Below are 19,784 nucleotides of genomic sequence, written 5' to 3' on the forward strand. Positions count from 1 at the left end.
TAATCTCATTGATCTTATGGGCATGGAAGGGGAGGATAAAGAAGTAAATAAGATAGCCTGTGAAGAACACTTGAGACCCTTCTAAGACATACTAAACTAGTACTCTGAGTTTATCACCGATGTTATCAGGGTGCGGCTGCATCAGAAGTATATCAGATGAGGAGCCACAGGGTCTGACCACACCCAATGCATAGCATTGAGGACAAAGAGCAAGAACCAGGGCAGAGCCTGAGGTGTTCCGTAGTATCTGCCCTGCATGGCTTTTCTCCTTGCCAGCTCCCATCTGCAAAGACCCTCCCGGATCTTGGGAACAGAGGTTGCCTCCCTCCTCAGAGATCTTTGCAAGGCCTTCATTCAGTCTCCATGTTAAGAAGGCATTAGTGAGACCAGAGCAGTATTACCTGCTCTGCAACCACTCAGAGGTATTCCCAGGTGTTACTGTGCTCTCAGGTGGTCTTTACTTTAGGCCTCCTGTTGCTGCTTTATTTATCTTTTTTTTTTTTTTTTTTTTTTTAAGATGGGGTTTCACCATGTTGGTCAGGCTGGTCTTGAACTCCTGACCTCAGGTGATCCGCCCGTCTTGGCCTCCAAAGTGCTTGGATTACAGGCGTGAGCCACCGTGCCGAGCCTGCTGCTTGATTTTTGATTAACTGCACCAATAATATAGTTTAGTTCAGTGTATAAACTTAAGTGTACTCTGAGCCAAACAAACTTTATTTATTTAAGCTTGTTGGCCAGGCTGGGCTCGAGCTCCTGACCTCAGGTGATCCACCTGCCTCAGCCTCCCAAAGTGCCGGGATTACAGGGTGGAATTTTCAGATTGGTCTATGTTGATGTAATTAAAAAATTGGAATTATTTAATCTTGGTGACGAGACTGTGTTTGGTTTCAGATGAATGAGAGTGGAGAATTGAACAAAAATTGATTTTTAATTTCTGAATCATGGTTTTTAGCTCACCAGTTACTGTATAGTCTCACTATTTGAAAGTTCATGCTGAAAAACTGGGTGAATATGATCAGATTTCTCCACCAAGTTCTCAGCCTGATAAAGGTAAGTTAGGTTCCATTCACCTCTTTATTCATCTCTGTGCCATCTGTGGTCCTTTGGAACTGGCTTCATTCACATAGTATGTTGTCTTCAAGCTTCATTCATGTTGTACCATATGTCAGCACTTCATTCCTTTTTACTGCTGAATAATATTTTATTATATGAATATACCACATTTTGTTTATCTGTTTATCAGTTAATGGGCATTGGGTTGGTTATTTCTATTTTTTAGCTGTAATGAATAATGCTGCTGTGAACATTTGTGTATAAATTCTTGCATGGACATAGGTTTTCATTCTTTTATGAAATATATGGGTAGAATTGCTGGGTGGAATTGATGGAATTGCTGCTAAGCTGTTTTCCTAAGTAGGTGCACCATTTTACATTTCCACAAGCAATGAATGAAGCCTCCAATTTTTCCACATTCTTGCTAACACTTACTATTATCCTTTTTTGACTATAGCCCTCCTAGTAGATATGAAGTAAAATCTTATTACCAAAAGTTTCAAACATACTCAAAAATAGAGAAAATTGCATAATGACCCTTCATGTGTTCATCATCCAGTTTCAACAATTATCAACTTCTTTTTAATCTTATTAGTCACTTCTTTTTGTTATTGTTGTTGAGACAGAGTCTTCCTCTGTCGCCTAGGCTGGAGTGCAGTTGTTCGATCTCAGCTCACTGCAACCTCTGCCTCCCCAATTCAGGTGATTCTCCTGCCTCAGCCTCCCAAGTAGCTGGGACTACAGGTGTTTGCCACCAAGCCCAGCTAATTTTTTGTACTTTTAGTGGAGATGGGGTTTCACTGTGTTGGCCAGACTGGTCTCAAACTCCTGACCTCATAGCCATGAAATGATCACCACAATTAAGAGAATGAACATATCCATTACCACCCCCCTAAGAAAATGCCCCTTTAGAATGCTTTCTTCCCACGTCTCCTCAGGCAACTACTGTTATTATACTTTCCATTTTCTAGAGTTGTATGTAAATGGAATCATATCGTATGTACTCTTTTGTCAAGCTAGTGTTACTTTTTATTTATTGATTTATTTATTTTTAGAAATAGGTTCTCACTGTGTTAGCCAGGTTGATCTTGAACTGGACTCAAGCAGTTCTGCCACTTCAGCCTCCCAAAGTGCTGGGATTACAGGCATGAGCCACTATGCCCAGTGTATCACTATTTTGAATAATATAAAAGAATTATAATTATTTTCATTATTTTGAGATTCACTCATGTCATGTGTATCAATTTGGTTTATTCCTTTTCATCACTGATAGTATTTCATTGTATCATTATGCCACTGTTTGATTTAATTCATTCACCTGTTGATTGACATTTGAGTTTCTTTTCTTTCTGAGACTATGACAGATAAAGCTACTATGAACATTCATGTGCAAGTCTTTGTATAGACAGGCAGTCATGTCACTTGATGACTAGGATACATTCTGAGAAATGTGTCATTAGGTGACTTTGTTATTGTGCGAACATCATAGAGTGCACTTTCACAAACCAGATGGTATAACTTACTACACAAGTTAATACAGATGGTATAGCCTATTGCTCCTAGGCTACAATCTGTACAGCTTGTTACTATACTGAAAACTGTAGGCAATTATAACAAATAGTAACTGTTTGTATATCTAAACAGAAAAGAAACGGTAAAAATATAGTATGAAAGATAAAAAATAGTACACCTGTATGGGGCATTTACCATTAATGGAGAAGCTTGCAGAATTGCAAGTTGCTCTGAGTCAGTGAGTGATGAGTTAATGAGAAGGCCTAAGATACTACTGTATGCTGCTGTAGACTATAAGTACTGTACACTTAGGCTACACTAAATTTATTTATTTATATTGAGACAGAGTATCTCTGTGTCACCCAGGCTATAGTGCAGTGGTATAATCTTAGCTCACTGCAACCTCTACCTCCCAGGTTCAAGCAATTCTTCTGCCTCAGCCTCCTAAGTAGTTAGGATTACAGGCACCCACCACCACACCCAGCTAATTTTTATATTGTTAGTAGAGACAGGGTTTCACCATGTTGGCCAGGCTGGTCTTCAACTCCTTACCTCAGGTGATCCGCCTACTTTAGCCTCCCAAAGTATTGGGATTACAGGCACGAGCCACCACACCTGGCCCACTAAATTTATTTTTTTAAATATTTTTATTGTTTTAGTAATAAATTAACCCTAGCTTACTATATTTTTTTGACTTTATAAACTTTAAAATTTTTTTTTAACTTTTTGACTCTTTTGTAATAACAGGTTAAAACACATTGTCCAGCTGCACAAAAATAATTTCTAGGCCAGGTGAGGTGGCTCACACTTGTAATCCCAGCACTTTGGAAAGCCAGGGTGGGCGGATCACGAGGCCAAGAGATCGAGACCATCATGGCCAACATGGTGAAACCCCATCTCTACTAAAAACACAAAAAATTAGCCAGGCGTGGTGGTGCCTGCCTGTAGTCCCAGCTACTCGGGAGGCTGAGGCAGGAGAATTGCTTGAAACCGGAAAACGGAAGTTGCAGTGAGCCGGGATGCCGCTGCACTCCAGCCTGGCAATAGAGGGAGACTCTGTCTCAAAAACAGAAAATTGCTTTAATTTCTTTATATCTTTATCCTTTTTCCTATTTTATTCTTAGTTTTTTTCTATTTTTTGTTTTTGTTTTTATTTTTATTTTTTTGATATGGAGTCTCACTTTGTTGCCCAGGCTGGAGTGCAGTGGCACAATCTGGGCTCACTGCAACCTCTACCTCCCAAGTTCAGGCAATTCTCCAGCCTCAGCCTCCCAGGCAGCTGGGATTACAGGCATGTGCCACCATGCCCAGCTAATTTTTATGTTTTTAGTAGAGACACAGTTTCACCATGTTGGCCAGACTGGTCTCAAACTCCTGACCTCAAGTGATCTGCCTGCCTCGGCCTCCCAAAGTGCTAGGATTACAGGCAAGAGCCACCCCACCTGGCCCTATTTTTTTTTTAACTTATTCCATTTTTGTATGAAAAGCTAAGACACAAACACACACATTAGCCTAAGCCTATACTGGGGTCGGGATCATCATTGTCTTCCACCTCCACATCTTGTCCCACTGGAAGGTCTTCAGGGACAGTAACATGCATGGAGCTATCATCTCCCATGGTGGCATCTTCTGGAATACCTCCTGACCTACCTGAGGCTGTTTTACAGTTAACTTTGTTTTTTTTTTTTTGTTTTTTTTTTAAATAAGGAGAAAGAGTATACTCTAAAATAAAATGTAAAATATAGTAAATAAACCATAAACTAGTAGTATAGTTATCAAATCTTACGTACAGTACATAGTATATGGTATACTTTTATATGGCAGTATAGTAGATTTGTTTATACCAGCATCACTACAAACACATGAATAATGCATTGTGCTATGACATACTATGAATTTTTCAGCTCCACTATAATTTTATAGGATCACCATCATGACTGTATCTCCTTTTCCTTTAAGTAAATACCTAGAAGTAGAATAACAGCACCTTATGGTAAATATGTTTAACTTTTTTTTTTTTTTTTTTTCTTGAGATGAAGTTTCGCTCTTGTTACCCAGACTGGAGTGCAATGGCACGATCTCGGCTCACTGCAACCTCCGCCTCCTGGGTTCAAGCAATTCTCTTGCCTCAGCCTCTCGAGTAGCTGGGATTACAGGCACGCACCACCATGCCTAGCTAATTTTTTTTGTATTTTTAGTAGAGTCGGGGTTCCACCTTGTTGACCAGGATGGTCTCGATCTCTTGACCTTGTGATTCACCCGCTTCGGCCTCCCAAAGTGCTGGGATTATAGGCGTGAGCCACCGTGCCCAACCAACTTCTTTTTTTTTTTTAACCCCACCCCTCACGTTTAACTTCTTAAGAAACTGCCAAACTGTTTTTCAAGTGGTTGTACCATTTTACATTCCTATCAGCAGTGTATGAAAGATCCAGCTGTTCCACATCCTTTATCAGCACTGGTATTGTCAGTCTTTCATTTAGTCATTCTGTAAGTGCATAGTGGTATCTCATTGTGGTTTTAATTCACATTTACTTGCTGATTAACGATTCTAAACATTTTTCCATGTGCTTATTGGTCACTTGCATATATTCTTTTCTGAAGTAGAGGTTAAAATAGTTTGCCCATATTTAAGCAAGTATTTGTTACATTAGTCAGGATTTTTATACTGTTTAAGTTGAATGGAACTATATTTTCTAACTTGTCAAATTAGGCTTCATTTACATTTTCTTTTTAACCTCAAATTTCCAAATTTAAAAAACTGGCTGATTTATTAGTCAGACTCTAGAGGACTATACCAGGCTTGTTTCTGCTAAAGGGAAGAAATGTTCAGTTCTACATGGGATATACTCCCTCCTAATTTTTTGAGATAAAATATATCACCAAAAATATATATGCAGTCCTGGCACAGTGGCTCACACCTGTAATCCCAGCACTTTGGGAGGCTGAGGAAGGCGGATCACCTGAGGTCAGGAGTTGGAGACCAGCCTAGCCAACATGGTAAAATACAAAAATACTGCCTTCACTAAAAATACAAAAGTTAGCCAGGCGCAGTGGTGTACACCTGTAGTCCCAGCTACTTGGGAGGCTGAGTCAGGAGAATCACTCGAACCCTGGGGGTGGAGGTTGCAGTAAAATGAGATCGTGCCATTGAACTTTAGCCTGAGTGATAGAGCAAGACTCCATCTCAAATATATGTGTGTGTGTGTGTGTGTGTGTGTGTAAAATATATATGTGTATACATATATGTGTGTGTATATATATACATATATATGGCATTGTAATCTCATAGTAAGTACATTTTCTGCTATATTTGTATTTATTCAGGATTTGAGGTGAGGAAATGAAAGAGAATCAGGAACAGTCCTGCTGCCCCCCCCCAAAATCAAACAAGCAAACAAAAACGATATATTTATTGTAAGTTTCTTCTGAAAATTTTCTCAACATCAGTCCCATCCCCTTTCAGTTTTTACCCCTGTTTCTTCCCTTATTTCTCAGTATTTTAAGAGAGAACAAACCAGAAGGCATTCTAGAATGCTTTTTTCGCCAATCAGAAGTAGTGGAATGAAATCCAAGCCCTACACAGAAGATACAGAACTCTGTGTCTTCATCTTCCCTTATACCGGATACCTAAAAGTAGTTTTCATCTGATAACTGAATTTCTCATTTCCCAAACCGTTCTATGAATATCCTTTTATTGGGCTGGGCACGGTGGCTCACGCCTGTAATCCCAGCACTTTGGGAGGCCGAGGCGGGTAGATCACGAGGTCAAGAGATCGAGGCCATCCTCGTCAGCATGGTGGCGTGTAACTGTAATCCCAGCTACTCAGGAGGCTGAGGCAGGAGAATTGCCTGAACCCAGGAGGCAGAGGTTGCAGTGAGCCAAGATCGTGCCATTGCACTCCAGCCTGGGTAACAAGAGCGAAACTGCATCTCAAAAAAAAAATCTTTTTATTATTAAGTCTTGAGGTGGGTATGTTTATTTTATCTTGAGTAAACTGAAGATTTTAAAAATCAAATTCTATATCTGTGGTTTTTATTCTCTTAGAAACTAATGTACAGGAAACCAATTCATGAGAAGTTGAGAAATTATTTTTACATTGATATCAAGCCACCCACTATGGATATATGGTTCCAATCCATACATCCCTACTTGTCTCACATTTTAGCCCTATGACAGCAACATGTGTATCAGTTCCTTTCTACCCTGTTCCTCCCACTTCTGAGAAGGGTAAAGTTACTGGTATATGACCTGGGAGGTATCTGACCATCTTGATGCTACCTTTTGGCATATAATGTCAAGATATTCAACTTTTATGCTGAACTAGGTTGTAATTTGTTTGAGCTGCTTTGTTTTTCAAAGCTTTTCAAGAGCAAAGGAGGTCGGGCACAGTGGCTCATGCCTATAACCCCAGCACTTTGGGAGGTTGAGGCGGGTGGATCACTTGAGATCAGGAGTGTGCGAGCAGCTTGGCCAACATAGTGAAACCCTGTCTCTACTAAAAATAAAAAAAACTCGGTGTGGTGGCACACACCTGTGATCTCAGCTACTTGGGAGCCTGAGGCAGGAGAATCTTGAACCTGGGAGGCGGAGGTTGCAGTGACACAAGTGTGCCCTCGCTGCACTTCAGCCTGGGCAACAGAGCGAGACTCGATCTCAGACAAAAAGTTAAAAAAAAGAGCAAAGGAAATACTCAGATAATCTGGTAAGAATTTTTTCCCTTCTTTGCAGAACATCCTATTTTGTCAACCTAATGAAGCATTCAAAGAAGACATATGACTCTTTTCAAGATGAACTTGAAGATTATATTAAAGTACAGAAAGCCAGAGGCTTAGAGCCAAAGACTTGTTTCAGAAAGATGAGAGAAGACTATTTGGAAACCTGTGGGTACAAAGGAGAGGTTGATTCCAGATGCACATATAGAATGTTTAATCAAAGACTTCCGTCTGAAACCATCCAAACCTACCCAAGATCATGCAGTATTTCACAAACAGTGGAAAATCAATTGCCTCAGTGGTTACCAGCCCATGACACCAGATTGAGACAAGACTCTCTGAGTTACTGTCAGTTCACCAGGAACTGTTTCTCAGAAAAACCAGTACCCTTAAACTTTAATCAGCAAGAATATATTTATGGCTCGCATGGTATAGAATCTAGAGTTTATAAGTGCTTCTCCTCAGATAACAGTACCAGTACCCATCAAGCCAGTCACAAACAGATACATCAGAAGAGGAAAAGGCACCCAGAGGAAGGCAGAGAAAAATCAGAGGAGGAGCGGGCCAAGCATAAGAGAAAAAAAAGTTGTGAGGAAATTGATTTAGACAAACACAAGAGTGTCCAAAGAAAGGAAACAGAAACCGTACATGTCAGTACAGAAAAGCTTAAGAATCGGAAGGAGAAAAAAAGCCAAGACGTAGTCTCTAAGAAAGAGGAACGTAAGCATACGAAAAAGAAAAAGGAACAAGGCCAAGAAAGGACAGAGGAGGAAATGCTTTGGGACCAGTCTATTCTTGGATTCTGAAGCTTTCAAAGTTGGTTCTCCCAAAGTTAAATTGAAAAAATAGTTGAGAGCATGGTTTTATGATGTCCATGTTCATATCACTTTTCTTATATGAATAGGATCTTTAATTTCTAACAAAGGCCAAGTGAACAGGAAGTGTTTAGCATGCTTATTCTCCAACACAGAAATTACTTTTTCTTATTTTCTAAAAGCGTTATTACATTTTTCTCACATATAATTCCTTTTAATGAAAGTGGCTCTGCTTGTATTAATCCAATTGCTTTGATGGTGGAATTATTTTCTCTTGGGAAGTTATTTATTTTAGGAGGATTAATGGACTTTGCAGAAACTATTTCTAGATTGAGTTTGTTATAGTTTTAAGTTGGATATTTTATTTTTATTGGTTTTTCTCTATGATGGCAATGTTTTTCTCCTTTCTTAGGTCTAACTTGCAGTGTATTTTCTAAGCTGGAAAGTGGAAAATGATATACATTATAGTAATAAGCTTAGGTTACATAGAGTTTCTAAAGTTTGAAAGAATATTGATACAAAATCAGTTTATATTCTGGAAATATTTACAATAAAGTATTATAATTTCTACATGTTGTTCTGTGTCAATCTTTTCCTATTTAACAATGATTTTCTCTTGGGAGGAGAAGAGAATAACAGCATTTCATACTTAAGAGACAAGGTCTAAGTTGTTAAAATTCCTTATCTGTTATACCTTGCTTATTCATATTCGAACCTGGTTTTTTTGTTTTTGTTTTTTTTGAGACGGAGTTTTGCTCTTGTTACCCAGGCTGGAGTGCAATGGGGCGATCTCGGCTCACCGCAACCTCCGCCTCCTGGGTTCAAGCAATTCTCCTGCCTCAGCCTCCCGAGTAGCTGGGACTACAGGCGCGCGCCACCATGCCCAGCTAATTTTTGTATTTTTAGTAGAGATGGGTTTCACCATGTTGACCAGGATGGTCTCAATCTCTTGACCTTGTGATCTACCCACCTCGGCCTCCCAAAGTGCTGGAATTATAGCCGTGAGCCACCACGCCCGGCCAAAACTGGTTTTTAAGGTAGAAATCTATGACTGACTGCTACAGGACCCCACCATTTACCCCAAGTTAGCCTTTGGGTTAGGGATTTCCTCACTATATTCCCTTCTGTGGTCGTCAGAATGATGTTACCGGAAAGGTGTCCGAATCCAGACCCCAAGAGAGGGTTCTTGGATCTTGCGCAAGAAAGAATTCAAGGTAAGTCCACAAAATAAAGTGAAAGCAAGTTTATTAGGAAAGTAAACAAATGAAAGAATGGCTACTCCATAGAGCAGCCCTGAGGGCTGCTGGTTCTACATTATTATGACTATTTTTTGATGATATGCTAAACAAAAGGCAGCTTATTCATGCATCCCCCTTTTAGGCCACATAGGGTAACTTCCTGAGGTTGTCACGGCATTTGTAAACTGTCATGATGCTGGTGGGAGTGTAGCAGTGAGGACGACCAGTGGTCACTCACCTGGCCATCTTGGTTTTGGTGGGTTTTGGTCGACTTCTTTACTGCAGCCTGTTTTATCAGGAGGGTTTTTATGATCTGTATTTTGTGCTGACCTCCTATCTCATCCTGTGGCCTACGGTGCCTTAACCATCTGAGAATGCAGCCCAGTAGGTTTCAACCTTTTACGCAGCTCCTATTCAAGATGGAGTTCCTCTGGTTCACATGCTTCTGATGTGCCCAAAATTTTTTCAAATAGTTAAAACTGAAGAGAGAGGAGTTTATGAGATATAAAATGTCATTAAATTATTCTGTCCTAGTCAGTGTTTTCATTCTAATAATGCCCTTTTTTATGATAGCATCTCAGGTATTTAAGCATCACTATTTTGTGGCAGAAAGATTGATGGCCTGAAAATCTGAATCTCAGAAGTTTAGTCTCAGCTATGCCACAAAGTTATGTGACTTTGGGGAAGTCAGTTACTTCATCTTCCTCATTATCAAATATGATTAGAAATACTGGCCTCTAAAAATGCCTTGGATGACAAGAAGACTCTGTGAAATGAAAATTCTCAACCCCCACTTAGAAAACAAAAAATCATCTTTGTATTCTACAATGTTGTGTTTACATGTCTATTATAATATTAACATTAAAATTGTTTTGCTAAAATTATTTTTACCATGTTAGGGAGATGGAAATTCACAAACAAAACTTATCTGCCGTTCCCATTTTTTATTCTAAAATATAATTTTTAGCCTGAAAAGATAAATACTGGATAAAATCATTATTATTTAAGCTTTTATTATCATGTATACTCTGACTCTTCTCATCTGTGATTTTTTTTTAACAGTCTGTGATTTTTAATTGTGTGTGTCACCTTGATTGGGCTAAGGGATATCTGAGTAGCTGGTAAAACACTGTTTCTGGGTGTGTCTGTGAAAGTGTTTCCAGAAGAGATGATTAACATTTGAATTGGTGAATTAGTAAAGCAGTTGGCCTTCCCAAAGTGAGCATCATCCAATTTGCTGAGGCCCCAAACAACAAAAAGGAGGAAGACGGGCAAATTTGCCTACTCTTTTTTTCTGAGACATCCATCTTCTCCTTTCCTTGGACATTGGTGCTCCTGGTTCTCAGGCCTTCACGCTCAGCTAGAGTGTACACCATCAGTGACACCCTAACCCCCAAGTTTCACACTCTGACTGAATTACACCACAGGCTTTCCCAGTTCTCTGGTTTACAGATGGCAGATTGTGGGTTGTTTTGGGTTTCCATAATCATTTCATGTGAGCCATTGCCAAGCACACAGGACGGGAGCAGTTGCTCACGCCTGTAATCCCAGCACTTTGGGAGGCCAAGCTAGTGGATCACAAGGTCAGGAGTTCAAGACCAGCCTAGCCAAGATGGTGAAACCCGTCTCTACTAAAAACTACAAAAAAATTAGCCAGGCACAGTGGCATGCACCTGTAATCCCAGCTACTCTGGAGGCTGAGGCAGGAGAATCTCTTGAACCTGGGAGGGGGGAGGTTGCAGTGAGATCGTGCCACTGCACTCCAGTGTGGGCAACAGAGCGAGACTCCATCTCAAAAAAACAAAAGCAAAATAGATGCCATGTTTCAGTAGTTAGCAGCACACCACTGAACTACACTGAGTAGAGCATGTAGATCCTTTTTCAAATTTTTAAATTAAACAATAAAATTGAGCAAGGGCACACTATAAGTATGTGATTATGACAGTCTTGAGGAAGTAACCATGACTTAATAGTTTTTAAAAAACCCCGTCTCTACTAAAAATACAGAAATTAGGCTGGGCATGGTGGCTCACACCTGTAATCCAAGAATTTTGGAGGCCAAGTGGGGGGTGGATCACCTGAAGTCGGGAGTTCAAGACCAGCCTGACCAACACGGTGAAACCCCATCTTAAAAAATAATAATACAAAAATTAGCTGGGCATGGTGGCAGTTGCCTGTAATCCCAGCTACTTGGGAGGCTGAGGCAGGGGAATTGCTTGAACCTGGGAGGCAGAGGTTGCAATAAGCCAAGATTGCACCACTGCACTCCAGCCTGGGTGACAGACTTCATTACCTCTGAATGGAGTGGCATTAAAAAATGTTTTAATAAATAAATAAAAATGATCCAACACTTCAAACTATGGGCACATGAAACCTTGATAAAAATAAAAACAAATTTAAAAATCTGTTACTAGGTCAACATGTTGAGAGACTTTAAAGGAGTTTTTATTTAAGTATTTTTAAAATCTCAAATTTATAGAAGTCTTGGAATTAAAGTACAAAGAACTTTTGTTTGGCTAAACAATTTGAAAATTCCTGATCTGACTCCTTATAACCCCTAAATACTATGTGTCTTCTATAAACAAGGACTGTCTCCTATAAAATTTTAATATAGCTAGCAAAATCAGTAAATCAATATTCATACATTTCTACCATCCATCCGACAGACCTATTCAAGTTTTGCCAAGTCAGGATCCAGTTCAGAATCACCACTGCATTTATTTCTCATGTCTCTTTCATCTTAAGTCTGGAACAAATTCTTCAGTCTTTCCTTGACTTTCACGACCTTTACATTTCTATTATGGGCCAATTATTTTGTAGAATTTTTCTTAATTTGAATTTGTTGCTCTAGGATGAGATTCCAATTATGTATTATTGGCAGGAACATCATAGAAGTGATGCTGTGTTTTTCTTGCTGGACTATCAGGAGACACGATTGCAATTTGTCCTGTTACTGATGATGTTCAATTTTGTTACTTGATTAAAGTGGTACCTGCCAGATTTTTCCTCTGTGAAGTGACTTCCTTTTGTAACTAATAAATATTTTGTGAAGAGCTGCTTCGAAATTACATAAATATCTGTTGATTAGAAAACACAATAAAATTATTCTATGAATTGATTAATACTTCTAAATTAATTTACATTTTATCAATGACAATCAGATCCATATACATTTTCAAAACAGTTGCAAGTGTGTGTACACAACAGGTTGTTGACTTAGGTAATGAGTGGAATGTTCTGGATTCCTAGACTCTGGACAGTAGCTCCAAGACAGTTTTGAACCTTCAAGTAAGACAAACTTGGTTTTGATTTGTATACTTACAAGTTATGTTTGGTAGATTCTTTGTTGGAGAAAATGGCAGCAATTCTCACTCCCTGTATCCACCCTTTGGTTGTCCCCTCCCTACTGGCTGGCCATGCCCTTGTGACCTGCTTTGGCCAATGGGAGAATAGCAAATATGACATAAGTGAGACATGGAAGGATCTTTTATTTTATTTTATTTTTATTTTTTTTGCAGACGGGGGTTTCACCATGTTGGTCAGGCTGGTCTTGAACTCCTGACCTCAGGTGATCCACCCTCCTCGGCCTCCCAAAGTGCTGGGATTACAGGTGTGAGCCACCATGCCCTGCCCCGGAAGGTTCTTGTGTTGCTGCCCTTATGCTGCTTTTGGAAGTCAAACCCTGTGTTTTAGCTCTGCTGGATAATGAGACTTGTGGTCGCATCACCCAGCTGATGATGAGCTCCTTCTGTCCCTCACATATGAGGCCCCTTGGCCATCCAGCCCCACACAGTTGTTGAGAAACAAGTGTTAGCTGTCTGAAATCATAAATAGTTGGGTGGCTTATGATGCAGCAAAAACTAACTTACATACCACATGACCTCATGTGAGTTTCTTAATTTCTCTGAGCCTCAGGTTTCTCACCTACAGGATGGAGATAAGGCAATCACCCTTGCTATTTTGAGGATTAAATGAGAAAAAAAAAAAAAACCTCTGCTGGCGGGACTAGGGGCAACCCTCAGGCAGATGCATTACTTTAGTACTTTTGATAGCAGCAGGAGGCCGGGCACAGTGGCTCACGCCTGTAATCCTAGCATTTGAGAGGCCGAGGTGGATGGATCACCTGAGGTCAGGAGTTTAAGACCAGCCTGACCATGATGGTGAAACCCACCACATATTTAAAAAAAAAAAAAAATTAAAAATTGAAAAAATAAAAAGCAGCAGGAGGCAGACAAACCCCTAGGCAGCTAGCAGTGTGTCTCCAGTGAAACCCAACTTTGAAACCAAAGGCAGTTTAAAGCCTGAAAGCTAAGCTACAAATCTTGGATAAATCCACAGACTGAATTGAGAACCTCTCTTCCTGTTTGGTGCATTTTACATATACCTACTCTTCCCTAACTGGTTTTCTTTTTTTTCTTTTCTTTTTTTTTTTTTTTGTGATGGAGCTTCACCTTATTGCCCAGGCTGGAGTGCAGTGGCATGATCTCAGCTCACTGCAACCTCCAACTCCCAAGTGATTCTCCTACCTCAGCCTCCTGAGTAGCTGGGATTACAGGCACATGCCACGCCCTACTAATGTTTTGTATTTTTTAGTAGAGACAGGGTTTCACCATGTTGGTCAGGCTGGTCTTGAACTCCTGACCTCATGATCCACCTGCCTCAGCCTCCCAAAATGATGGAATTACAGGTGTGAGCCCCCACACCCTGCCCCCTAATTGGTTTTCTACACTGTCATGTTCACCTTTGAATGGTGCCTTTGTTTAAGCCTTTTTAGCATATTCATAAACCAATCAGCATGCACTCCCCACTTCTGAGCCCATAAAAGCCCCAGACTCAGCCACACTGGAAGAGAGACCACCTGACTTCAGGTCAGTGACCACCCTCACATCCCCTCTGCTGAGAGCTGTTTCATTGCTTCATAGATGTCTTCTCCACCCTTCTCACCCTTCCAGTGTCAGTGAAGCATATGAAGAAGGCAGTAACACCATAGCCCTCCACACCTCCTTCACCACTGTCTGCACCCAGCAGCAGCCCCTTGCCATGAGAAACAGTGGCAGGGCCAGGCCAGCCAGGGAACCTCCAGAGGGAGCAGGGCAACGGGACTGACAGAGTTGTTAACACACCCCAGTTCGTTGTTAACATGGCCCTGTTTGTCAGACTGCTGGCAGCAGGACTAAAAGAGCTGTTAGCATGGCTGTAACACCCCCTCTGGGGCTTCAGAGTCGAGGGCTTCCCTGTTTGGGCACCACCAAGTTCCCTTTGTCTGGATGCCAGAGTTCACCCCAGGAGCTGCTGTTTCTGACGAGCCTGATCCCGCTGCAAGCCCTGAAGGAAACCCACTATATATATAGTTTTCCCTGAAGGAAACTATATATATATAGTTTTATAAATATATATATAGTTTTTATTTAAAATAAATAAATATATATGTATGGTTTTTGTTTTGTTTTGTTTTGTTTTTTTTTTTTGAGACGGAGTTTCGCTCTTGTTACCCAGGCTGGAGTGCAATGGCGCGATCTCGGCTCACCGCAACCTCCGCCTCCTGGGTTCAGGCAATTCTCCTGCCTCAGCCTCCCGAGTAGCTGGGATTACAGGCACGCGCCACCATGCCCAGCTAATTTTTTGTATTTTTGGTAGAGACGGGGTTTCACCATGTTGACCAGGACGGTCTTGATCTCTTGACCTCGTGATCCACCCGCCTCGGCCTCCCAAAGTGCTGGGTTGTTTTGTTTTTGTAGAGAGGGTTGTTTCACCTACATTACCCAGACTAGTCTCAAACTCCTGGGATCTGGACTCTGGGCTCAAGTGATCCTTGGCCTTCCAACCCCAAAGTGCTGGGATTACAGGCATGAGCCATTGCCCCTGGCACTCTACAAAAAAAAAAAAAAAAAAAAAAAATTAATTAGCTGGGCATGGTGGCTCATGCCTGTAGTCCCAGCTACCTAAGAAGCTGAGGTGGGGCCGGGCATGGTGGCTCATGCCTGTAATCCTAGCACTTTGGGAGGCCGAGGTGGGTGGATCACCTGACCACAAAACCAGCCTGGCCATCATAGTGAAACCCCATTTTAAAAAAAAAAAAGAAGAAGAAGCTGAGGTGGAAGGATTACATGAAGCCAGGAGATTGAGAAGCCATGATTGTGCCACTGCACTTCAGCCTGGATATCAGAGCAAGACCCTGTCTCAAAAAATAACAAAAATAAAAAGGAGGCCAGGTGTGGTGGCTCACGCCTGTAATCCCAACACTTTGGGAGGCTGAGGTGGGCGGATCACCTGAGGTCAGGTATTCAAGACCAGCCTGGCCTACATGGTGAAACCCCATTTCTACTAAAAACACAAAAATTAGCCAGATGTGGTGGTGGGCGTCTGTAATCCCAGCTAAGAAAAAAATCACTTGAACCAAGGAGGTGGAGGGTACAGTGAGCCAAGATTGTGACTGCACTCCAGCCTAGTCGACAGAGTGAGACTCCATCTAAATAAAAACATCAAAAGGAAAGGCCAGGTGTGGTAGCTCATGCCTGTAATGCCAGCACTTTGGGAGGCCAAGGTGGGCAGATCCCCTGAGGTCAGGAATTAGAGACCAGTCTGGCCAACATGGTGAAACCCGTCTCTACTGAAAATACAATTAGCTGGGGCTTGGTGCTGCATGCCTGTAATCCCAGTTACATGAGAGGCTGAGGCAGGAGAATCGCTTGAACTCTGGAGGCGGAGGTTGCAGTGAGCAGAGCACTGCACTCCAGCCAGGGTGACAGAGGGAAATTCCATCTTAAAAAATAAAATAAAAGGGAAAAAGGCAGGTTTCATATTAAAATGGAGAGCATGAGGGACAGAGCCATACTGGAATCATCACTTATCTGGAGCACTGTTTATCTGGTTGTTACTGCAGTGTTGGACCCACACACCTAGTGGATGAAGCAAGATTACACTATCTTCTGCTCCTAAAACCCACTTATTATCTTGTCCTCAGCTAGAGGATGTGTCAGATATTACACTAATAAGCACAGATACTACCTTTGATCTTGGGTAGAAGCAGTAAATTCCATTCTGGATTTAAAATCTTTAGTCTTTCTATAGGTAAAATAAAATTTCATTTGCAAAACTTACTTACTCCTATGGGCTTGAGGACATAGCCATTGATTGGTAAAGTGTGTTTTTGAGACTTTCTTCTGCTGTTGGTGGAGATGGGTTTATATCATCCTTGGGTACATTATGACAAGATTAAAGGAGATGGGGAAATGAGTTGCACATTGAGGAAAGAACAGTCAGGGAAACCTAACTGCAAACTTCTTTTTCAAAAGAAAAGCTGCATAGCAGCCTCACTTCATCTGTTATAAATCAGGACAGGACAGGCATGGTGGCTCAAGCCTGTAAGCCTAGTGAGGGAGGAGACCCTTAATCACCCTTAAGCATCTAAGACTATCCCTGCTTTGAGAGGGAGTCTTGCTCTTTCACTAGGCTGGAGTGCAGTGGCACAATTTCGGCTCACTGTAATCTCTATCTCCCAGATTTGAGTGATTCCCTGCCTCAGCCTCCTGAGTAGCTGGGACTACCAACACTCACCACCACACCTGGCTAATTTTTTGTATTTTGGTAGAGACGGAGTTTCACCATGGCCAGGATGGTCTCCATCTCCTGACCTTATCATCGGCCCGCCTCGGCCTCCCAAAGTGTTGGGATTACTACAGGCATGAGCCACTGCACCCAGCCTGCACTGCATTTTAATAGAAGTAAAAGGTGGCAGACCGGGCGCCACCCTAATTGCCCTCCTATAGATCGAAGACGTGGTGTGGAGGAATCTTTCCTGAAGGAATTGTGGTTTTTTTGCTTGTTTGTGTTGTGGCACTGTTTTTACTTAAGATCAACCCCCAAGTCACTATACCCCAGGCCTACTCCTAAGCCCAAAACCCTTTCACATGTAAATTCTGGAGTTGTAAGATGAAGACCCTTTCACATGCAATTTCTAAAACTGTAAACCCAAGACCCTTCACATGTAATATCTAGAGTTGTAAGCCTATATAAAGGCAGAGGTTTCCTTTGTTAAACGAGCTTGGCTGTTCGGCAACTATGCCACCTTGCTCCCAGCTGAATAAATCACCCCTTCCTTCCCAGTTCAGTGTTCAAGAGGTCTGTTTCTTGAGGCCACTCCTGCTACACTAGCACTTTGGAGGTGGATATGCACAGATCACTTGAGCCCAAGAGTTCAAAACCAGCCTGGACAACATGGCAAAAACCTGTCTCTAGAAAAATAAATGCAAAAACTTAGCCAGGTATGGTGGTGTGCACCTGTGGTCCCAGCTACTTGGGAGCCTGAGGTAAGAGGATCACTTGAGCCTAGGGAGGTTGAGGCTGCAGTGAGCTATTATAGTTCCACTGCATTCCAACCTGGGTGACAGAGGCAGACCTTGTCTCAAAAATAAATAAATAATAAAACCAGGACAAGGGAGTTTTATACCCTGGTACCCCCAAAAGAAATGTTGAAATGGGAAGTATGCAGTACTTGTTCCCCTTTGTGGGCTAAGCAAGCATGGGCTTTATTGGTTATTGGAACTTTTGGCCCTTCAGGGTGAAACTGCAGACACAGGAGCAGCTTAGGGACAAGAGAGAGCCATGGAAATAATGGATAAAAGGAGCAAGAAAGTAATCTCTTTAGCATATAAATGCTCCACACCAAGGTTTATTCTGGGCTGGAAGAGCCTTAAGGAGTGTGGGTGGGGCAGTGCTTGTGTGCATGCCTGTGGCACACACCTGTGGTCCCAGCTACTCAGGAGGCTGAGGTGGGAGGATCACTGGAGCCTGGGAAATTGAGGCTTCAGCGAGCAGTGATCACACCACTGCATTCCAGCCTGGGTGACAAAGTAAGACCCTGTCTCAAAATAAAAATAAAAATAAAAATTTAAAAGATGAAATTACATCTGACATATATCAAACCCACAAATTGCACAAACATATGTGGCATTGGGCTTAAAATGTGTGACCTTTCAAGATTCTGCGACTAGGAAAAGTTTGGTGGACAAAGTCCGTCTTCTGGGAACATAAAAGAATAAAGCCTGCTCATATAAATGGAGGCATAAGCCACGTTCATATAATGAAAGTTGTAATGTTGGAAAGATGTCAGTTCTCCTCAAATTAACCTACAGATTCAGTGTAGCCCCAAGCAAAACTACAAGTGTTTTCAGAAATTGGTGAGCCGGATTTAAAGTTTATATATAAACAAAATGCCAAGAGAAATCCACGCATATACTTGAATATGGAAGACGGAATAGGGAGATGACTTGCTCTAGCAAATATAAAGATTTCTCATGAAACTATAGCAATGAAGACAGAGAGGTACTGGTGCAAAGATATGACAGAATATAGAAACCAGAAGCAGAACCATGAGCAAATGGACATTTGTTGAATAACAAAGTCAGATCTGTTTGCAGTTCATCAGCGTGATGACTGGGTTTTCACACTCGTGTGGGATGCGCCTCCCTCAAACCTTGTAAGGTCTGCCTGTTACCAGTGCAATGTGAGAAAAAAAATAACAAAGAACTTCAGAGCAGTGAGGAAGACAAACTTCAATAAATGGTGTTGGAAAAGTATGGTATGTGATAATGTGCGATACATATTTGGTCTTCCCGTTTCCTGGCATACAACTCCTAAAATCCTTAGAATCTCCAAAGTGATACATTTGTGTCCTAATGAGTTGACTGATGGCTGGCAGCCCCTAGGTGGCTTCAGAAGGGGGCTGGTCACTGGAAAGACCAAGGCAGGATTAGAGGAGTGGGATTTTCGGTTCCACCCCTCAACCTCCAGGGAGGGGAGAGGGGCTGAAGGCTAAATTGATCACCAATGGCCAGTGGTTTAATCAATCATGCCTATGTAGTGAAGCCTCCATAAAAACCCAAATTGACAGGGTTTATATGACCTTGTGGACAGCTGAACACATGGAGGTTCCTGGAGGGTGACACACTGGGGAGGAGCTTGGAGAGGACCTGGAAGCTTCACCCCCTTCCCCCATATCTCACCCTATGCATCTCTTCATCTAGTGTTCATAGATATCCTTTCTAATATACTTTATAATAAACTAGCAACTATAAGTAAGTGTTTCCCTGAGTTCTGTGGGCCACTCTAGCAAATTAACTGAAACTAAGGAAGAGGTCCTGTGAACCCTAATTCATAGCTGATTGATCAGAGGCACAAGTAAAACAGGCTGGGGCGTGCAACTGGTCTCCAAAGTCGGGGAGGGGGGGTGGGGGGCCAGGGGCAGTCTTGGGGACTGAGTCCTCAACCTGTAGGACCTGACGCCATCTCTAGGTTGAGAGTGTGAGAACCGAATTTGATTAGAGGGCACCTGCTGGTATCAGCTACAGAATTTTTTGTTCGCTTGGTGTGTAGGGGAAAAACCATATGTTTGGTCACAGAAGTCTTCTGATTGTTGAGAGAATAGAAAAAACACAAACCCTTTGGGTTTCCC

The 19,784-nt window shown here is 41.7% G+C and overlaps 1 protein-coding gene, 1 non-coding gene and 1 pseudogene across 14 annotated transcripts in view; 2 read left to right on the forward strand and 1 right to left on the reverse strand.

Moving 5' to 3' along the window:
- Nucleotides 1-8,663, forward strand: part of KRCC1 (lysine rich coiled-coil 1) — a 28,459-nt gene extending 19,796 nt beyond the window's left edge. For 4 of the 13 annotated variants that reach the window (XM_035272025.3, XM_035272024.3, XM_078348941.1 and 1 more), the window contains one exon: nt 7,295-8,663. In XM_035272025.3, coding sequence (XP_035127916.2) covers nt 7,295-8,084 — 790 coding nt within the window. In that variant the 3' untranslated portion in view covers nt 8,085-8,663. Of the gene's footprint in view, nt 1-276; nt 423-891; nt 1,051-7,294 lie in introns of all 13 variants that reach the window. The other 9 variants (XM_035272030.3, XM_035272026.3, XM_078348942.1 and 6 more) reach the window with 4 other exon arrangements.
- A 7,525-nt stretch (nt 8,664-16,188) lies between these two features.
- Nucleotides 16,189-16,362, reverse strand: LOC118147655 (U2 spliceosomal RNA; annotated as a pseudogene).
- Nucleotides 16,363-18,738: 2,376 nt separating this feature from the next.
- On the forward strand, nt 18,739-18,837 carry LOC118147637 (small nucleolar RNA U13). The gene has a single exon (XR_004734081.1). It is a non-coding gene; the product is annotated as a small nucleolar RNA U13 (small nucleolar RNA).
- Nucleotides 18,838-19,784: the final 947 nt, after the last annotated feature.

This window comes from Callithrix jacchus, chromosome 14 (assembly GCF_049354715.1).
Source record: "Callithrix jacchus isolate 240 chromosome 14, calJac240_pri, whole genome shotgun sequence".
Classification (NCBI taxonomy): Eukaryota; Metazoa; Chordata; class Mammalia; order Primates; family Cebidae; genus Callithrix; species Callithrix jacchus.